At 42.2% G+C, this 17,665-nt stretch overlaps 1 protein-coding gene across 6 annotated transcripts in view; it reads left to right on the plus strand.

The window, feature by feature from the left end:
* TMTC4 (transmembrane O-mannosyltransferase targeting cadherins 4) overlaps positions 1-17,665 on the plus strand; it is a 61,841-nt gene that overhangs the window by 14,372 nt on the left and 29,804 nt on the right. For 5 of the 6 annotated variants that reach the window (XM_027115891.1, XM_027115887.1, XM_027115890.1 and 2 more), the window contains one exon: positions 1,313-1,400. The exons of the other annotated variant lie outside the window; for it this stretch is intronic. In XM_027115891.1, coding sequence (XP_026971692.1) covers positions 1,313-1,400 — 88 coding nt within the window. The remainder of the gene's footprint in view (positions 1-1,312; positions 1,401-17,665) is intronic. 6 annotated transcript variants of the gene reach the window in all.

The following is a 17,665-nucleotide window of genomic DNA, read 5'->3' on the forward strand; positions in this document are numbered from 1 at the left end:
ATTGTACCATTTAACCCTCTGGCATGTTGGCATACTTGGCCCAGATCTGTTGAACCTTTGTTTGTCCTTAGCTTCCTTCCCAGGAGGTTGTTTCATGTGCGTGGCATTCACAGGTTGAACTCAGCTGTCAATCTTCTTAGTGATTGTGTGACACCCTGGGCTGCCACGTGCCCCTCCGTCAGCAGTTCACCATCGGAATGGATGATTGCCTCAGACCGTCATATCTAACCAGCGTAGCAGGAAACTGCTCCTAAAAGGCATTCCTTTTAGCTATTGCTTGTAGACGCACCTGGGAATCATATGTAAATATAGTAATTTTCATATTCATTGTATACTCTCCCATCTCCATTTGTAGGATAGTCTTTACTCTGTGTCTGGCTTATCATATATCTCACTTTAAGAAAAGATGAACTTCCCAGCCATTAAAGCGATACCTAGAGAATCACAGTGAAAGGTTTGACGTATGTCCCATCCAGGTGCTAGTTAGTCAAGAATGCCATGTAAACTAGACCAATACTCATGAGTGGAATTCTGGGTCTTTCGTTGCCATGAAAATCTGGAAAGCAATTATTGGAATAATCAGCTTCAAAGAAATGAAGCACAGATTTTATATTGCTTCCTTGTCACTAAGGTGGAGAAGGGAAGGGCAGTCGTCAGATGTAGAAAATGGGGGGTGGGAAAGAAATGGTAGAAATTGCATTCCTTTTTTCATCTTACTCATCAACCACTTTTGAAGCGTTCTGCTTTCCAGGTTAACCCACTTCATTGGTTTTGGTCTGAAGGGAGGAAAAGATGGCAGAGGCAGCTTTGAACGTTATCCCTGTGTCTTACTCTCTTTGCCTGATGACTTGTAATATGGACTTCCCACCTTTCCTTCATGTTTCCAATCAAGGTTTCTTTTTTAAATATCATGCCCTTTGAGCTGATACCATTTTCCCGTTGAAAATTCGCCGTGGGGACCTGATTAGAGCAGAGGCCTCTGGAGCTGTGGGCGCAGCGTGCTGAGTGACGGGCTTTCACTGCCTGTGGGCATCGCTGGCTGCGTGTGGCCCACAAAAGAACCCTCCCTGGGTTCGAGCCAACCCAGCCTTCCTGTGGAAGCGGCTGACCCAAGTCCTAGACCAAAAAATGAAAAGAAAATCAGTTGTCAGATCAGACCACAGGGAAGCGTCACAGTTGCAGGGATTGTTTTAATAGATGGCCAAGTCTGATAAGGTTTTCGTTTTCTATTTCTAAGGAATTGTTTTTGTATTTCCAAAGTTTTGTTGAAATGTTTTTTACATACATCTTTTCTTCTGCCCCTTCTTTTAAGGTTGCTGCTGTTGTCGGCTGTGCAGACCTCCTGGCTGCCCTGTTTTTTCTGTTATCTTTCCTTGGCTACTGTAAAGCACTTAGAGAAAGTAAGCATGACATTTTGCCTTCTTAATTTTGCATCTTCTTCGTGTTTCTGTCCTGCTGAGCAGTGTTCTAACAGACGGGAAAATGTCGGTTTATATAAGTTTATCGCTTTGAAGGAATGTGGGTCAAAGATGTCAGCTCTTTTTAGTGATGTCTGTAACTCCATTGCTTTTTTAATAATACAAAGGCTTGTGCTTCGATATTCACAGTATTCAGGGAGCACCTTGTTGGGTACTGTAACCCAGAGCTTCTGCTCTTGGTGCTGAAGCGGTTGTGATTGATTTTTGTGGGTTTTATTTCCAGCAAAATTGAAGGGGGAGGGGAAAAAACTTATGGTTTTTTTTTTAAACCTGTTGGCGAAAAACCTTGAAAACTGGTAAAATGTGTAGCCATGAATATGCACCTGGATTGTGAGGTTCTTATTTTATCATTGTTGCGTCATTGATACTTACAGAGAAAGTTGTTGTTGGAAACAACAGAGTTGAAATGACCAGTTGTGTGTGTGTGGAGGGGAGAGGGGGAATTGCCTGGTTATTAGTAGCAGTGCAGCCGTGCACTGATAGAGTTCTAGGAGAATCCCTGTATAGCTCTACTCATCTGGGTTCTGATTCCCTCCAAGTCAGATCATACCTTCCAGATTGCTTTGTAATGGAAATTGGATACAGTACATTCAGCTTACATAGCATTTATACATGCTGGCCCCAGCAACGGTGTTATGCATTCAACTTCTGTTATAAAGTCAGTTCCTGACTGTAGAACTCTCTTTATATATCACAGTCAATTTATATTTGGGGGGAAGAGGGGAAGAAAAGGGAAAGTGAGAGGGGTGATCCCTATGGAATGCTCAAGCAGGGCCGTTTCAGCTGACACTGATGTACCTGGGTTTCCTTGAGTCTCTTCCACAGTATTTCTCAAAGCTTAGGTTCAGTCCCCTGCCAGGCCTTAATGTTATTGTTCATGTACTAATGCTTATACTTGGATTCCTCCGGTAAATTGATGTCTTATTCATAAGGAAGGGCAGACCACTACTTCAGGATTTTGTGTCTGCTGGGGCTGGTGAAGTGGGGTCACTCAGGGTTGGTAAACAGGGGCCCATGAGCCAAATCCAGCCCCCAAGCTGACAATGACTTTTTCCGGTTTTAAATGATTGGGGGTAAAAATCCCACAAGAATAGTGTTTGGTGACATATTAAAAGGTACATGAAATTCACATTTCAGTGTCTATATATGAAGTTTTATTGGAACATAGGCACATCCACTTGTTTTTGCAGAGTTAGGAGTTTCAGCAGAGGCCTCCTGGCCTGTAGAGCCTAAAGTACTTACTGCCCTGTGCTTTGCAGAGTTTGCCAACCCCTGGGACATGACAGACAGGTAACTGTCACCATCCTAGTGGTTCCAAAAGGTTTTTTAGTAAAGAGTAATAGGGAGTTCCCAGCAGGAAGTATTTTTACTTAGGAAGGCAGATGTTTGCTGTTAATATAATAGTTGCCATTTATTGACTATCTACTGGCACATGTGTGCGTGTGTGTGTGTATTTTTCTCATTTAATTATGTTACAGTCTTTAAGATAGGTTGACTTACTTTCCCTGTTTTTCAGATGTAAGACTCAGAGTTTATGTAACTTACCCAGTATCACACAGCTATTTATGGCAGAACTGGGTTCACCTTTGAGTCTTAACTCACTTCAAAGCCAGCGTCAACTACATTGTGTTCTTCTGCTTCCCTGTACTCAAGGGACCAGCGAGGCAAGCCTGTCAAAACAATCATTAAAAATAAACAGGAGGTCCATTCAATTCTGTTAACGAATTGTTAAAATGTTAGGTGTAATAGTGCCTGGAACGTATGTGTTAAAAACAATCCCTTTCTTGTAGAGACACATGCTGAAATATTTATGGATGAAATGGTATATAAAGTCTGGGATTTGTCTCAAAATAATCTGAGAGGAAGCAGGAAGCATGTTGGCATTTAGTTGAAGCCAGACTGCTCAGGAGTCAATGTTGAAGCCGAGTGATGGAGACATGAGTTCCTATATCAGCATCTCTACTTATATATGTTTTTTGTTCTTTACAAAAGGTGTTTTTTAAAAAGAGCAGTAGATAACTTTTAACCCTTTATGTTTTTTCTACAAAAAGACTTAGGCAGGACTGCAAACTCTTCTAGGACAGGCTATAGTATACTGTTTTGATGTTCTAGGTATTCATAGTTATATACCTAGAACATCTGTATGAAACTATCCATAGTGTCCAAGGGTAGATTGGGAAGGGCCCCTCCTCCATCCTGTCCTGGACAGCTGAACACAGGGCTCAGGTTGTATATCTCAAAGTACCCGTTCCCTCAAACCTGCGACTCTACTAAGACACAGTGCCAGGGTGACTCCAATGGGCCCACACCTCCATGCTCACTCAGGACTGGGTCATACCCACCCACTCCCCATCCTCTCTTATTATTATTATTTGATCATACCACCACTTTTTCCTGTGACTCATCATTTTTCTGATATGGCAGAGTTTGGGGACAGCTAAATAGAACAGCTTCAAGAACAGAAAACAGTGGGGGTAACTTTCCTTCCCAAGACTGAAAGTTAACTTAGCAATAAGGCATGTCCAGCTCTTCTGGGCTTGGGATCTCCCCACCTGTGATGATTGTAAAACTCCCAAGAGCCACACAGCCCCCAGGGATCTGGGGGTGGGAGATGGGGAATGACACCAGCCCCAGCCGTTTCCATAGGTAACGGGAGAGGGGGCAGCTTCATTTACTTCTCACCATCGTATTCATTACAAACAGTGGTATTGTTTGCATTGTTATGGGGTGTTTTTTGCATTTTATGTATTTGTATTGTTATATTGTGTTCTTAAGATGGCAGTTAAATCTGAATTTGCAGTTAGGTAGGATAACAACTTACCAGTAGTATTTTTCTTGAAGAAAATTAAAAATTAAGTCTGTTGGCTTTTCTCCTAGACATCTCAAAAGTTTGGTGCAGTATCATTTTATTTATTTATTTATTTTTATTTTATTTTTTTTTTGCGGTATGCGGGCCTCTCACTGTTGTGGCCTCTCCCGTTGCGGAGCACAGGCTCCGGACGCGCAGACTCAGCGGCCATGGTTCACGGGCCCAGCCGCTCCGCGGCATGTGGGATCTTCCCGGACCAGGGCACGAACCCGTGTCCCCTGCATCGGCAGGCGGACTCTCAACCACTGCGCCACCAGGGAAGCCCTCATTTTATTAATTTTAACATATCTTCCCTTAAAGTAACTACTCCCTTATTCTGAATGGATTTCAAAGAAATCAAAAGAGCTTTTTGAAGAACGTACTAAATGTTGATAGATTCAACGTTCAAACACACATCATTTAGGAGATGTAATAAAATTTCTCACTACTTCTAAAGGTTGCTCTTATTGAAATTATGGGAAAATTATCAGAAGACTAAAAATTCTTCTAGCAAGTGAACTGATGCATTTATTAGCCTCCTTTAATGGAGTGTCCTCACAGGATGGCGAAAAACTACAGACATGTTATATTCTTTCCCTGGATCCTTTTGCTAACCTTTTCTGTGTTCCAATACACAAATGTACATATTCTGAACTATGTGCCTCTTTTTCATTCGTTTGTAAATTATAAAATTATTTCCAAGAGCCATCCACACAAAAGATAGATTTTTAAAATAAGGCCTTTGGAAACTGATACCAAAGGAAAAAGTGCTTAATATATGATGTTTTTTCAGTTAATACTGTGATTCATGAGAAATTGGTGAAGTATATTTTAGTACTAATGGAACTCTAGTATATTACCTCTTAGTAGTGATATAACCTTTCTTTCTTGGTCTGGTAGCATTCTTTTAACATTTAGAGCATGCTTACTTTTAAATTGGAAAGAGATTTTGTAAAGAGATTGTTATAGGCCTTTAATGTTAAGTACGTAAATGTTTTCGAGAAAGCTCACCTGGAAATACTTAATGTTTGCACACCTGTGGCCATGGTAGGCATGGCTTCTGTGGAAAGCCTTTAAGAATATGAACAGATTTTCACTTGGTTGAGTTACTTGGAACAGTAAGAAGATGAATAGATCGATTAGGAAGGCTTTGAAGAAGCCTCTCCGTTGACCTCTTGTTTACAGGCTGTCCCATCTTCCCATGCACTTGAACCCCCTTTAGGAAAAGGAAAGAGTCAATTAAAGTGGGACCAAGGGACCCACCTCCAGACTGGTACCGCCCTTTGCTGTCACCCGCAGCTTGTTTAGTCTTTGGAAAATGCAAAGCTACAGGAGGTTACCTGTCTGCACACAGCCAGACCTCAGTGTCTTGCCCCAGAAAGTTATTATTGGCGGTGGAATTTTGTGTCTTCTCTGTCCTCTGACTGTGTCCACCTGCCCACGCAGGCTTTGAGTTGCAGATCATAATCGTTCTTTCTTGGGAGTTTAAAGTTGATGGAGGAGAACAGCCATCCCTCAACTGCACTCTCTAGCGTTTGAGTTGGTTTTCACTGTTATTTCCAGTGCCCACTCAGTTTCCACATCACAGACTATCAAGGGAACGGTTGATTTCTATCTCCCAAGTTTGTTGCTGGTCTTGAGGCACAGAGTGACCTGATTCTTTTTTTTTTTTTTTTTTTTTAATTAGGGTATAGTCGATTTACAGTGTTGTATTAGTTTCAGGCATACAGCAAAGTGAATCAGTTATGCATATACATCTATCCACTCTTCTTTTGATTCTTTTCCCACATAGGCCATTACAGAGTACTGAGTAGAGTTTCCTGTGCTACACAGTAGGTCCTTATTAGTTATCTATTTTATATATAGTAGTGTTTATATGTTGATCCCAGTTTTTCCAATTTATCCCTCCCCCCTTACCCCCTGGTAATCATAAGTTTATTTTCTACATCCGTAACTTTATTTCTGTTGTGTAGATAAGTTCATCTGCACCCTTTTTTTAGACTCCACATATAAGTGATATCATATGGTATTTGTCTTTCTCTGTCTGACTTACTTCACTCAGTATGACAATCTCCAGGTCTATCCATGTTGCTGCAAATGGCATTAGTTCCTTCTTTTTCATGGCTGAGTAATATTCCATTGCATATATGTACCACATCTTCTTTATCCATTCCTCTATTAATGGACATTTAAGTTGCTTCCATGTCCTGCCTATTGTAAATAGTGCTGCAGTGAACATTGGGGTGCATGTATCTTTTCGAATTATGGTTTTCTCTGGATATATGCCCAGGAGTGGGATTGCTGGGTCATATGCCTGATTCTTGAGAGAGAGAGACTTACATTCAGTTACTAGCCAGTTTTGGGGAAACCCTGTGTCCCACACCTCAAGCACTTCTCTGACCCCTCCCGACAAGGTCCTGTGCCCTGAGCCCCACCTGCTGTAACCTCAGGACAGCAGAGCAGGGCAGGACACTGGGACCTGATGCCCAGCCCTGTCCGCCTTGTTCCGCTCAGCTGGGCAGCACCGAACAGCCCCTCCACTCTGCCAGCCTCCTCCCTCTGCTCCCTAACTCCGAAATCCCCCTTTGTCTCAATACCCTGGAACCACTGCTAAAGTCCGGTAGCACCTTTCCTGGTCTCTGTGGATAGTCACTGTGTTTTCAGCAACTCTTCTGTGTTTGGGATTTTCCGTCCTCTTTCAACAGGCTTAGAACAGAGACTACTTGTTTTGTAGAGAACAACTCTCTGGAATAATTCTTAAACATCATGTTAATGTTCAACTTTATAAATATGGGGGCTGAGAGTCCTTTTTTAAGCTGAGCAAGGGCTTCAAAACTAATAATACCTTTACAGAGAAGAAGCAGTAATATCCCTACCCATTCATGATAAGACACTGTTTCTGATTCTGTTCTAGAATCACATAGAGGCTTATCAGTTTGGGTCATTCATTCGTTTACCAATGATTAATCAAACTTCAAGGGCATCCTGTACCAGGCCGTGTGTCAGAGACATAGTTTTTGCCCTAGAAGGACTTAGAGCTCAGTGTATTTTGATTGAAAGGAAGTGTCCGTTATTCAGAGTGCTAAAGGAGAAGAGTGCGCTGGTTCTCCTTTCTTCCCTGTTCTCTTTTCCTCCCTGTGACCACCTCAGAGCAAGCACTCAATAAGTATCCCCTTCCTTTCTTAGTGCATTTATGCAGAATTGATGACTGTAACCTTGGGACTGCCGATTTCTTTTTTTGTTTGTTTGCCATGGAATGTACATTTTATTATTTTTTCTTTTTTATGAAGATATAATTGACATATAATATTGTATTAGTTTTAGGTGTAAAACATAATGATTTGATATATGTACATATTGTGAAATGATCACAGTAAGTCTAGCTAACATCCATCACCACCCATAGTTACAGAATTTTTTGTCTTCTGATGAGAACTTTTAAGATCTACCCTCTTAGCATCTTTCATATGCACAATACAGTGTTATTAACTATATAGTCACCATGCTGTACATTACATCCCCAGGACTCATTATTTATCGTGTTACTGGAAGTTTGTACCTTTTGACCGTTTTCACCCATTTCACACTGCTCCCCCATCTGTTCTCTGTATCTATGAGTTCAGTTTTGTGGGTTTTTTTTTTTTTTCCGGTACGCGGGCCTCTCACTGCTGTGGCCTCTCCCGTTGCGGAGCACAGGCTCCAGATGTGCAGGCTCAGCGGCCATGGCCCCCGCTCTGCGGCATGTGGGATCTTCCCGGACCGGGGCACGAACCCACGTCCCCTGCATCGGCAGGTGGACTCTCAACCACTGCACCACCAGGGAAGCCCTTTTTTTTTTTTTTAAGATTCCACATATATGTTAGATCATACAGTATTTGTCTTTCTCTGTTTAACTTATCTCATTTAGCATAATGCCCTCAAGGTCTACCCATGTTGTCGCAAATGGCAAGGTTTCCTTCTTTTTATGGCTGAGTACTATTCCATTGTGTGTGTGTGTGTGTGTGTGTGTACATATTTTCTTTATTCATCTGTCTATAGATACATTGTTTTTGTGTCTTGCCTGTTGTAAATAATGCTGCAACGAACATGGGGGTCCAGATATCTTTTTTTTTTAATTTATTTAATTTATTTGTTTTTGGCTATGTTGGGTCTTTGTTGCTGCTCGCGGGCTTTCTCTAGTTGTGGCGAGCGGGGGCTACTCTTCATTGCGGTGCACGGGCTTCTCATTGCGGTGGCTTCTCTTGTTGTGGAGCACGGGCTCTAGGTGCATGGGCTTCAGTAGTTGTGGCATGTAAGGTCAGTAGTTGGGGCTCGTGGGCTCTAGAGCACAGGCTCAGTAGTTGTGGCGCACGGGCTTAGTTGCTCTGCGGCATGTGGCATCTTCCCAGACCAGGGCTCAAACCCGTGTCCCCTGCATTGGCAGGCAGATTCTTAACCACTGCTCCACCAGGGAAGCCCCAGATATCTTTTCGAAGTAGTGATTTCATTTCCTTAGGGTAAATACCCAGAAGTGGAATTGCTGGATCATATGGTAGTTCCGTATTAAAATGCTAATTTATCTTATCTACTCTCTATTAAATTTCCTTCAGTGCAGTAAAGCAGGACCCTTGATACTAATGAACATTCAGGTGTATATATTTTCATTTGGACTTTGAGATACCCTAAGAAATAGTCGCACATCTTTATTTTCTGCTGTCTCGTCAGTGTGGATTGTACAAAAAGCCAAGGGCAAACACGTGTCATGGTAGCAGTGAGTCCTCGCCCCAGCTACTAGGGTCACCTACATGTTTGTAAGTGTGCAGCTGAGAATCAAAACTTTTTTGTGGTAGAAGTTCAGTCCGGTACTTATTGGATACAAATAATAATAAACACTGTTTATTGTTTAAACTTATGTTTAAAGTGACCTGGTCTTTGTTCTTTTTGGATCTGAACATAAATTCAAAGAAAGGTCTAGCATTCATTGCTCATAAAATTGAAGTTTAAGAAAAGGGTTTTTACAGAAGAACAGATTTAATATGTTTTATAAGGGAACAAAAAATTGAGTGCTCTGAAATTAATGATTTAACTAGTTAGAAAACTCTTTCAGAGGATACATTTCTTTTTGATAACCTCATTAGCTTTCTTTATAGATGCAGTGTCTTTATTATAAAGCTCTGGACAATTTTTAACTGCCTGAGTTTATTAACAAGCAATTCTGTACTAACCTCTGGAATCCTAGCATTTTTAGAGAGTGGGAAAAAAAATCTCATGTAACATTTCTGTCGGCCTCTTTTTATTTTTTCTTTTTTTTGGTGCTTACATAGAATATCTCCAAGCAAGACCTTTTAGAACAGAATCTTTTTTTAAATAAGAAAATATCCTTATAAAGAAAGGATAATTATTCTTTAAAAAAATAAAGAAAGAAAAACACTAAGTCAGATGAAGTTGATGGTGCACTGGTTATTTTTTCTGAATGCCCGAAACAAAAAGTATTATTCTAATGATAAGACATCCTATCAACATTTCTCTCTCTGTTAAAGCCTAGTACGTATTTTGGATTGGAAACAGGTAATCTCTTTGCACGATAAACTTGATAGAATAGCCAGAAACAATTTCTTTTATAAACTAATACCTTAAAATATTGTTTCATGGGAGTTCGGACGCAGAAGAGAAGTTTCATTAGTCTCATTTATAGTGGGAAGGAGAGAATCTTTTCAAGAGGGGAAGGAATTTGCTACAAACCTAGAATAACCATTTTAAATTCTAAACTATTATGAAACACAAGGTCTCAAATCTCTGTTCTAAGTTCTTAAACTTTGTTGTGTTGCTCTCCTTACCATAGTTCAGGCAGCTAAAACAGGATAACTCTTGATTCTTGGGGTCTCATTTCCTCCTGTTTTCCACTGTGATTCAAGACATGTTTTTCTTTGACTTAGAATTACACAGCTTAAAAGAAATTTGGGCAATCGTGTAACTCACATAGTCTAGGACACTTGTTTTTAGATTTGGGGTCGTTGCCATCTGAATTGTGACATCAGTATTCATGTGTGTTCTCTTTTCTCTCTTTCTGTTTCGTGGTTCGTACATTGCTCGATTCTCCCCAAACGGTCTTGTATTTTAGGACTGCAGTGTCTGACTTCTCTCATTCTGCGGGTGGAAGCACTGCTTGGTTGGCTCCCACTTTTGGAACGAGAATCTGATGCTCATTGTGTCGCTCTGGCAGAGGGAGTTGGGGCCACCTGTCAGGGTGGAGTGATTCCCACACACACACACCACGCCGTGCCAGTTTTAAGGCAGCAGAGATGCCAGGCATCGAGTGGTGAAGAGGGTAGCTCCTACAATGTGATGCTTTTTTCTGAAAGAAGAGCCTCCCACTTGAAAGCAGAGCCAAATCCGAGGCGCAGTGCTTCATTAAATTGATCACATCTGTTGGCACTTGTGGGTGTTGGCACTGACGAGTGTCTTTCTGTTAGTACATGTGGGTGTTTTATTCCCGCCCCCCCCCCTTGCTCCTTCCCCCACCCCCATCCCCACTGCCTATTAGCCTTTGCCTCCCTTTACCTAAGTGATTGGATTATCTCAGGTAACAGAGACATATACTGAAACAAAGAAAACACTTTCTAAACCAGTCTTCATTAAGTTCTGGATTATAAAGTGTTGATGTTTGTGAATGCTGCACAATTATCCTAGTTGTGTTCTTAAGTGATGAGAGATGTTGCATGGTGTAAGAATAGCTTTTTAGGGTTTTTAAAAAAATTTCCTCTCCTGGGTCATTGGTGCTTAAAATTTAGCAGACTGGATGGAGATGAGATGGAGAACTCTGTCAGAACCTGAGATGCTTACACAGAGCTATGCACCAGTTAGAATTCCCTGTTTGGGAAAGACTTTTTTGAATAAAAATAATTCATAAATGCAACTGCACTGGAGGCGATATCTGCCTCAGGATATTTATTTTTCCTGTTTTTAACAGTTAATTCTAAATTTAAAACTAAAATAATCAGTTTCTCTTATGCATTTTTAATATTACTTATGTAATTTTTAAAAAATAATTTATTTTAGGGAATGCCCTGGCGGTCCAGTGGTTAGGACTCCACACACTCACTGCCGAGGGCCCGGGTTCAATCCCTGGTCAGGGAACTAAGTTCCCACAAGCTGCACGGTGCGGCCAAAAAAATTAAAGTAAAATAAATAAATTTTAAAAATAATAATTTATTTTGAAAAAGAGTCTCTTACATGATGGAGATTCTTCCCTTGTGAGGGGGTTCAAAGACTAAATTAAAAGTGAAAAGACTTGACTTCTGGCTGTATTTGTTCACATTAACAAATTAATAACTTTTTGGTATTAAATACCATCTCATAATTGCCTTCAAAATATAGTAAGGCTTCTAATAGACATGGAAATAAATGAAACCATTGACTCAACAAATATTTACTGAGTGCCAACTGTATGCAAGGTAGCCTCCTGTTATCTGTTTCAGTTGCCTTATTAAAATGCTCAAAGTTGGAAATAAAAGAGTAGCTTGCATTAGTTATTAAGTAAAAACATACAAAAACACAAGTCCAAATTTATCTAGATTAGCTGTATATATTGGCAATTATTAGCGTTAGTCACCTTGACAAATTAACACTCAAAGAAAATCTTAAATTGGGGAATTACATGGGTAAAACTGTGCTAGAGGAGGTTTTATTACCAGAAGGCCACTAGGCTGGGCTGTCCCCAAACTCAGGACCACTTTCCCAGTTGATTAATTTTTATGAGGCCTTTCTTGATTGCCCCCAGTACTAGAAACACTTTATCAATGCTGTGTAGGTTGGCGTTGGTTTATCATGCACCTATATACAACACATTTGTAAAGAGGACCCCTTTGATTTATATGAAATAGTTCAAAACTACAGTTACCTCTTGAACAACATGGGTGTGAACTGCACGGGTGCACTTGTAGGCGGATTTTTTTCAATGCGCACTTCAGTACTACAGGACTGGAAGTTGGTTGAATCCGCGGATGTGGAACCTCGGATACCGAGGAATGTGGGGCGCTGACTGTGAAGTTATACCGAGGTGTCAGGCCCTGAATCTCCAGTTCGAGTCAACTGTATTAGTTTTACCCAGCTTTCTAGTTTGGATGGTGGGAAAACTGAAGTGTGTATGCATGCTTAGTCTTATGACTCCTGATAACATATCAACTGCTAGTCTGGTAGGGATTGGGGGAGAAATAATTGGATTTAAATAGGCAACGAATTTCGTATTTTCCGAGTTTTTCAAAGGCAGACTTGGAACACAAACACAGCTGTGCAGATCATTTCTTATATGAGCTGGGTCTCAGCACATGGTGTAAATAGTGCTGTGCAATAGGAAATACAGTGTGAGCCATTCAGGTCATAACAAAATTTCTACTGGCCACATTATAAAAAGAAACAGGTTAGATGAATTTTAACTATACATTTTTAGCCTGATATATCAAAAATATTATAATTTCAGCATGTAATCAGTGTACAAATGATGAAATGTTTAACATTCTTTTTTTCATACGGAGTCTTCAAAATCAGGTGTGTGTTTGACCCTTCCAACACATCTCAATAGGTAAGAGGTACATTTCAGGTGCTCAGTAACTGCCATGCCTCCTCTTGGACAGTGGTGGTCTAGAATTTGGTTTTCTGAATGTGAAGCCATCACTGGGTTTACAACTGGTCCCTGAAATTGCCACTGTTGAGAAGTGACACTCATATTTAATAAACACTGAAACTGAAGAAACTTCTTCAGCAAAGACTCATCTTCATCTTTCGCACGTTTCCACGCTGGACATGTTTGAACAAAATCAGAAGTATAAGAGAAAAGTAAAGATTAGGGCTGTCCCAGAAGAGCTGTGATAAAGATTTGAGAGTTGGAGGGAGTCTGAGTCCCTTACAGAAATTTGGGATTTGAGAAGTGTGGTGAAATTATGGGGTGAGATTAGGGAGAAGGCTATCAATGAACCTGAAGCTTGTGGGTTTTTTTATGTTATTTTTCTGTATTCCATGAAATCTCTGATTTAGCCAACTGAGGAAAAATCCATTTTAAATTCCAGACAAGTGGAACGTGAGCCCATCACTTCCACAGCCCTGTAGTAATTTAACTTTGCATTAATGCAGTGCTTTCAAGAGCGGTCCTTTGGGTGTTTTAATGGAGGAACTGGGAATTCTTTTCCTATCCAAAACCACTGGTCCAGGGGGGGAAATTAATCCCTGTTACAGTCAAGTAAAACACAAGCTAATTCAGTTTTTCTAGGAGGAAATAGAAAATAATCAAGGGCCTTGCTTTTAATGTTAAGAACAGGGAACATTACATTGGGAAATCATATTTTGTTTCCTTAAGAGGTATAAACACAGATTGTGGGAGTAGAAGCTTAAAAAATCAAATCCAGGTAAAGGGGCAAGGAAGGGAGAAGTCCATTTGGCTTTTTTTTTTTTGGCCATACTGCGCAGCTTGCAGGATCTTAGTTCCCCGACCAGGGATCGAACCCATACCCCCTGCAGTGGAAGCGCAGAGTCCCAACCACTGGACCACCAGGGAAGTCCCTCCATTTGGTTTCTAGTGAACTGCTGAACCTAATGCTTGGTGGGCATGAAAACAAATGGCTGAGGTCAGCCTACAACACCATCTCCCATGCAGGGTGGTGTGGAGCCGGTAGGGGCATAGGAGCTAGGGTTGGGGTGTCTTTTACCCTGTAGAGGAGACTCCGTGGTAATTAATGGGTTCGTTTAAGGGTTCTATTTGCATATAAACTGCTGATAACGAGAAAATCCTGGAAGTGGTTAGACGCAGACTCAGGATGACGTGTTACCAGAGGAGGGGCTAAGTGAACACACGTATGCCAGGATGGAGAGGACAAGCCTTACGCTGTCACCCTTCGTCCATCACTGTCGTATGTCAGAAGGCATGGGCGTACCCGTGCGCTGGTGTGGTGTATCGTGAGTGTCATCACCTTTGCTTTGCCAGCTGGACCCTTGTGCTCACCTGCTAAAACATGTGAGGCCTTTCTTTAAATCATATCCTAAAAGGAATTAACTAATAGCTTTAGGGTTATTTTGGCCTTTTTTGTTTGTTTTTAAAGCCTTGGTGTCTGTGAGCACTTGTCTGCTAATGATTGCTACAAATGCCCAAAGAAAATAATAAATTCCTGGGACTTCCCTGGCAGTCCAGGGGTTAAAACTCCACGCTTCCAATGCAGGGAGTGCGGGTTCGATCCCTGGTCGGGGAGCTAAGATCCCACATGCCAAGCGGCAGGGCCAAAAATAATAATAAATTCCAATAAATATGTAAACACCCCAGCGCAGTCATGTCTAATGTAACAAGGCTCTGTTGTTGTGGCTCGTAACTGTGATCTCTTGGTATTACATATAAAACGTAATTAATTTCTACAAGTGAAATTATCCATAGTTTGCTTGATGGAACTAAATATTCCGATATACAGTGGTTTGCGATAAAGAGAACTTGGCTCCCAGGCACTGTGCCACCTGGGCTATTGGAGAGGCACTGCTCTAGGGCAGCAGGAGGTGGGGGGAGGCTGGCGTGGGCTCGCTCTAAGAAAGCGTGTTACACGACCCAACGTTAAAACCGAAATGGGCTGTCATGGAAACTGTCATGGAAAGTGACACCCATCACTGATGTTCCTGAAGTCAAGGCCCCGTGGCCCCCGGCTGGAAACGTCTCGGAAGGGATTCCGGCCTTCCCGTCACTGCAAGGGAGATGATAGGCACAACCTCCCAGAGCGCTCCAGCTGTTCCTACACTGTGGTTCTGTGATTCGTCAGTTCCTTGCCCCTTCCGGTAGATAATCAGGTGCTGCGGATTCTGGAGCTTGGAGGAGTTGCTCCAAAGAGCCAGGCCTGGTGCCCGGGATGCACCGGTGAGCAAGCTTCCCATCTAGGGTGAAGCTTCTTGACCTTTAGCATCAGAATCACCTGGGGGGCTGGTTCAAAGGCTCACAGCTGGGCTCCACCCTGGAGTTTCTGAGTCCGAGGTTCTGGGTGGGGCCTGAGAGTCTGCCTTTCTTACAGGATCTCAGGGTAGGTCCATGGACCACACGCTGTGAGTGGCACAGGTTTAGTGCAATGGTCTCAACTGGGCGTGATCCCCTCCCACCCCCAGGACATCGGGCAAAGTCTGACATGTTTGCTCGTCACCACTGAGGGCTGGAAGTGCTACTGGCATCTCATGGGTAGAAACAAGGGAGGCTCTAAACGTCCTACGATGCAGAGAATTGGCCCACCCAAATGTCAGCAGTGCCAAGGGTGAGAAGCCCCATCTGGGGAAAATACAGAAAAATCAAGCATTTGCAATAAAGTGTGAGAAGAATGTAGGGATTGATTGTGCTGAGGGCAGTTTAGGTGCTATGCTGGGCCTAACTTAATCTAGGGGGTCAGTTAGGGGCACCGGCGTGTGTGAGACAGACCCTGCTCTTGGGCAGTCAGGCGTGCCCACAGTAGGACCACGTGCTGTTGTTCTAACTGTGAATAAAGCCCAGTGAATTGGGAAGGGAGGCTGCCCAAGAGAGTGGGAGTGGGTCGCACAGCCTAAGTGACCTTTGGCAGCTGAATAAGATGGCAGGATTCTGCCGGGAACGTTCTAGCCTAAGAGAGTGGAATGTGCAAAGCCCAGTGAGCAGGTTGACCCGTGTGCCTGGAATACAGACCGAGGGAACCCGGAGAGAGGCTGTGTCGCCCAGCAGCAAGGCCTTAAATGCCATTCTCAGCACTGGGACCCCTTTATCACGTCAGCGGCAGGAAGGATTGGAAAGGCTTACAGCAAGAGTGTTCGTTGTGTTTTATGGGACAGTGGATTCCAAATCAGTGAGGCTTTCTTGTTTGTTGATCATTTGGCCTGGTGAAAAGCCTTCTGGTGCCTCAACTATACAGCCAAATAAGACTTTTCTGTATTCTATTAGTTCTGCCTGTTTGTACATTAAATTTGGAAATTTGACATACGGAGGGTCCCAAGAAAAGCTGAAAGGGTTAGAAAATGTTGGCCTTTGTGTCCTTTTGCTAGACTTCCGAATCTCTCCAGCCATCATAGCCTGTTTGTGACTAGGACACTTTCCCCGCCAGCCTACTGGGCCCTTAGCAGCAGGGGGTTCAGTCCTGTTCACAGTTTGTTGAGAGTCCAGGGGGCTCGGCTGGTTGCAGACCCTCGATATGTTGAGAGGAGTCTCCACCCACACGTAGAAAGTTCAAGGCTAGCAGCACTTCCCAACCCAGACCCCACAGCTGTTTCAGGACAGGGAGCCCAGGACTTTCATCCTGGGGTTTTGCTGATGATTCTTACATATTCACTTCACTCAGGATCTGCATCACACACACACACCCCTTAATTGTTGGTTTCTTGCTCAAGCAGTTTAATGAGAACCAAGGTGCATCTTTTCACTGAATAATAAGCTTGGCACATTTTGGTGACAAGGTGACAGATCAGCCACCCCCTTGCATCAAAGCCCCATTGAAAGACCTTCTCCCTCAAACCTGGGGTGATTTTGCTGATTAATGTGCAACAAACACTGAATGCTTTCTGGGGTCCTGGCACTATACCAAGTGATTTTTTTTAATGTGTAGTTTTTAGTATGGTTTTTAGTACATGCACATAGTTAAGAAAATTTAGACAGTATGAAACATTACCCGGTGAAAGTAAGACTTCCTCCCTCTCCTACCTGAATTTTTCTTCTTAAAACTGTTCAGAAACTACCGTAGTTAGTTTCACCTGTGTTCTCCAGAGATATGTTTTGCATTTACAAGCATAGTTATGTAACTTTTAACACAAGTGGCCAGGTACTTCTATATTTTTTTTCTCTCTCAAGTAGGGGATACATAGGTAATGTTGCCCCCATTTTATTGATGAAGTCACTGAGATGGTTAGTAAAAGTAACTCGCTCAAGGCTACTTGGTAAACGGCAGAGCTGGAATTTAGACCAGGAGTTACGGTTTTAAGCAGAGGTGACCCAAGATTGATGGGCACCTCCTCCAAGCAGGTTCACTTTGCCCTACCTCAAACTTAGGTGTGTTTTAAATTTTTATTTTTTAAATTAATTTTTTAAATTGAAGTATAGTTGATTTACAATGTTGTGTTGATTTCTGCTGTACAGCAAAGTGATTCAGTTATACATATATGTACATTCTTTTTTTAATATTTTCCATTATGGTTTATCACAGGACATTGAATATAGTTCCCTGTGCTATAGAGTAGGACCTTGTTGTTTATCCATCCTATATATAAAAGCTTACATCTGCTCACCCCAGCCTCCCCCTCCATCCCTCCCCCAACCTCCTCTCCCTTGGCAACCACCAGTCTGTTCTCTATGTCCATGATTCTGTTTCTGTTTCATAGATAGGTTCAT

This window comes from Aethalodelphis obliquidens, unplaced genomic scaffold (assembly GCF_003676395.1).
Source record: "Aethalodelphis obliquidens isolate GAN/ISIS:26980383/991018 unplaced genomic scaffold, ASM367639v1 scaffold15, whole genome shotgun sequence".
NCBI classification, from domain to species: domain Eukaryota; kingdom Metazoa; phylum Chordata; class Mammalia; order Artiodactyla; family Delphinidae; genus Aethalodelphis; species Aethalodelphis obliquidens.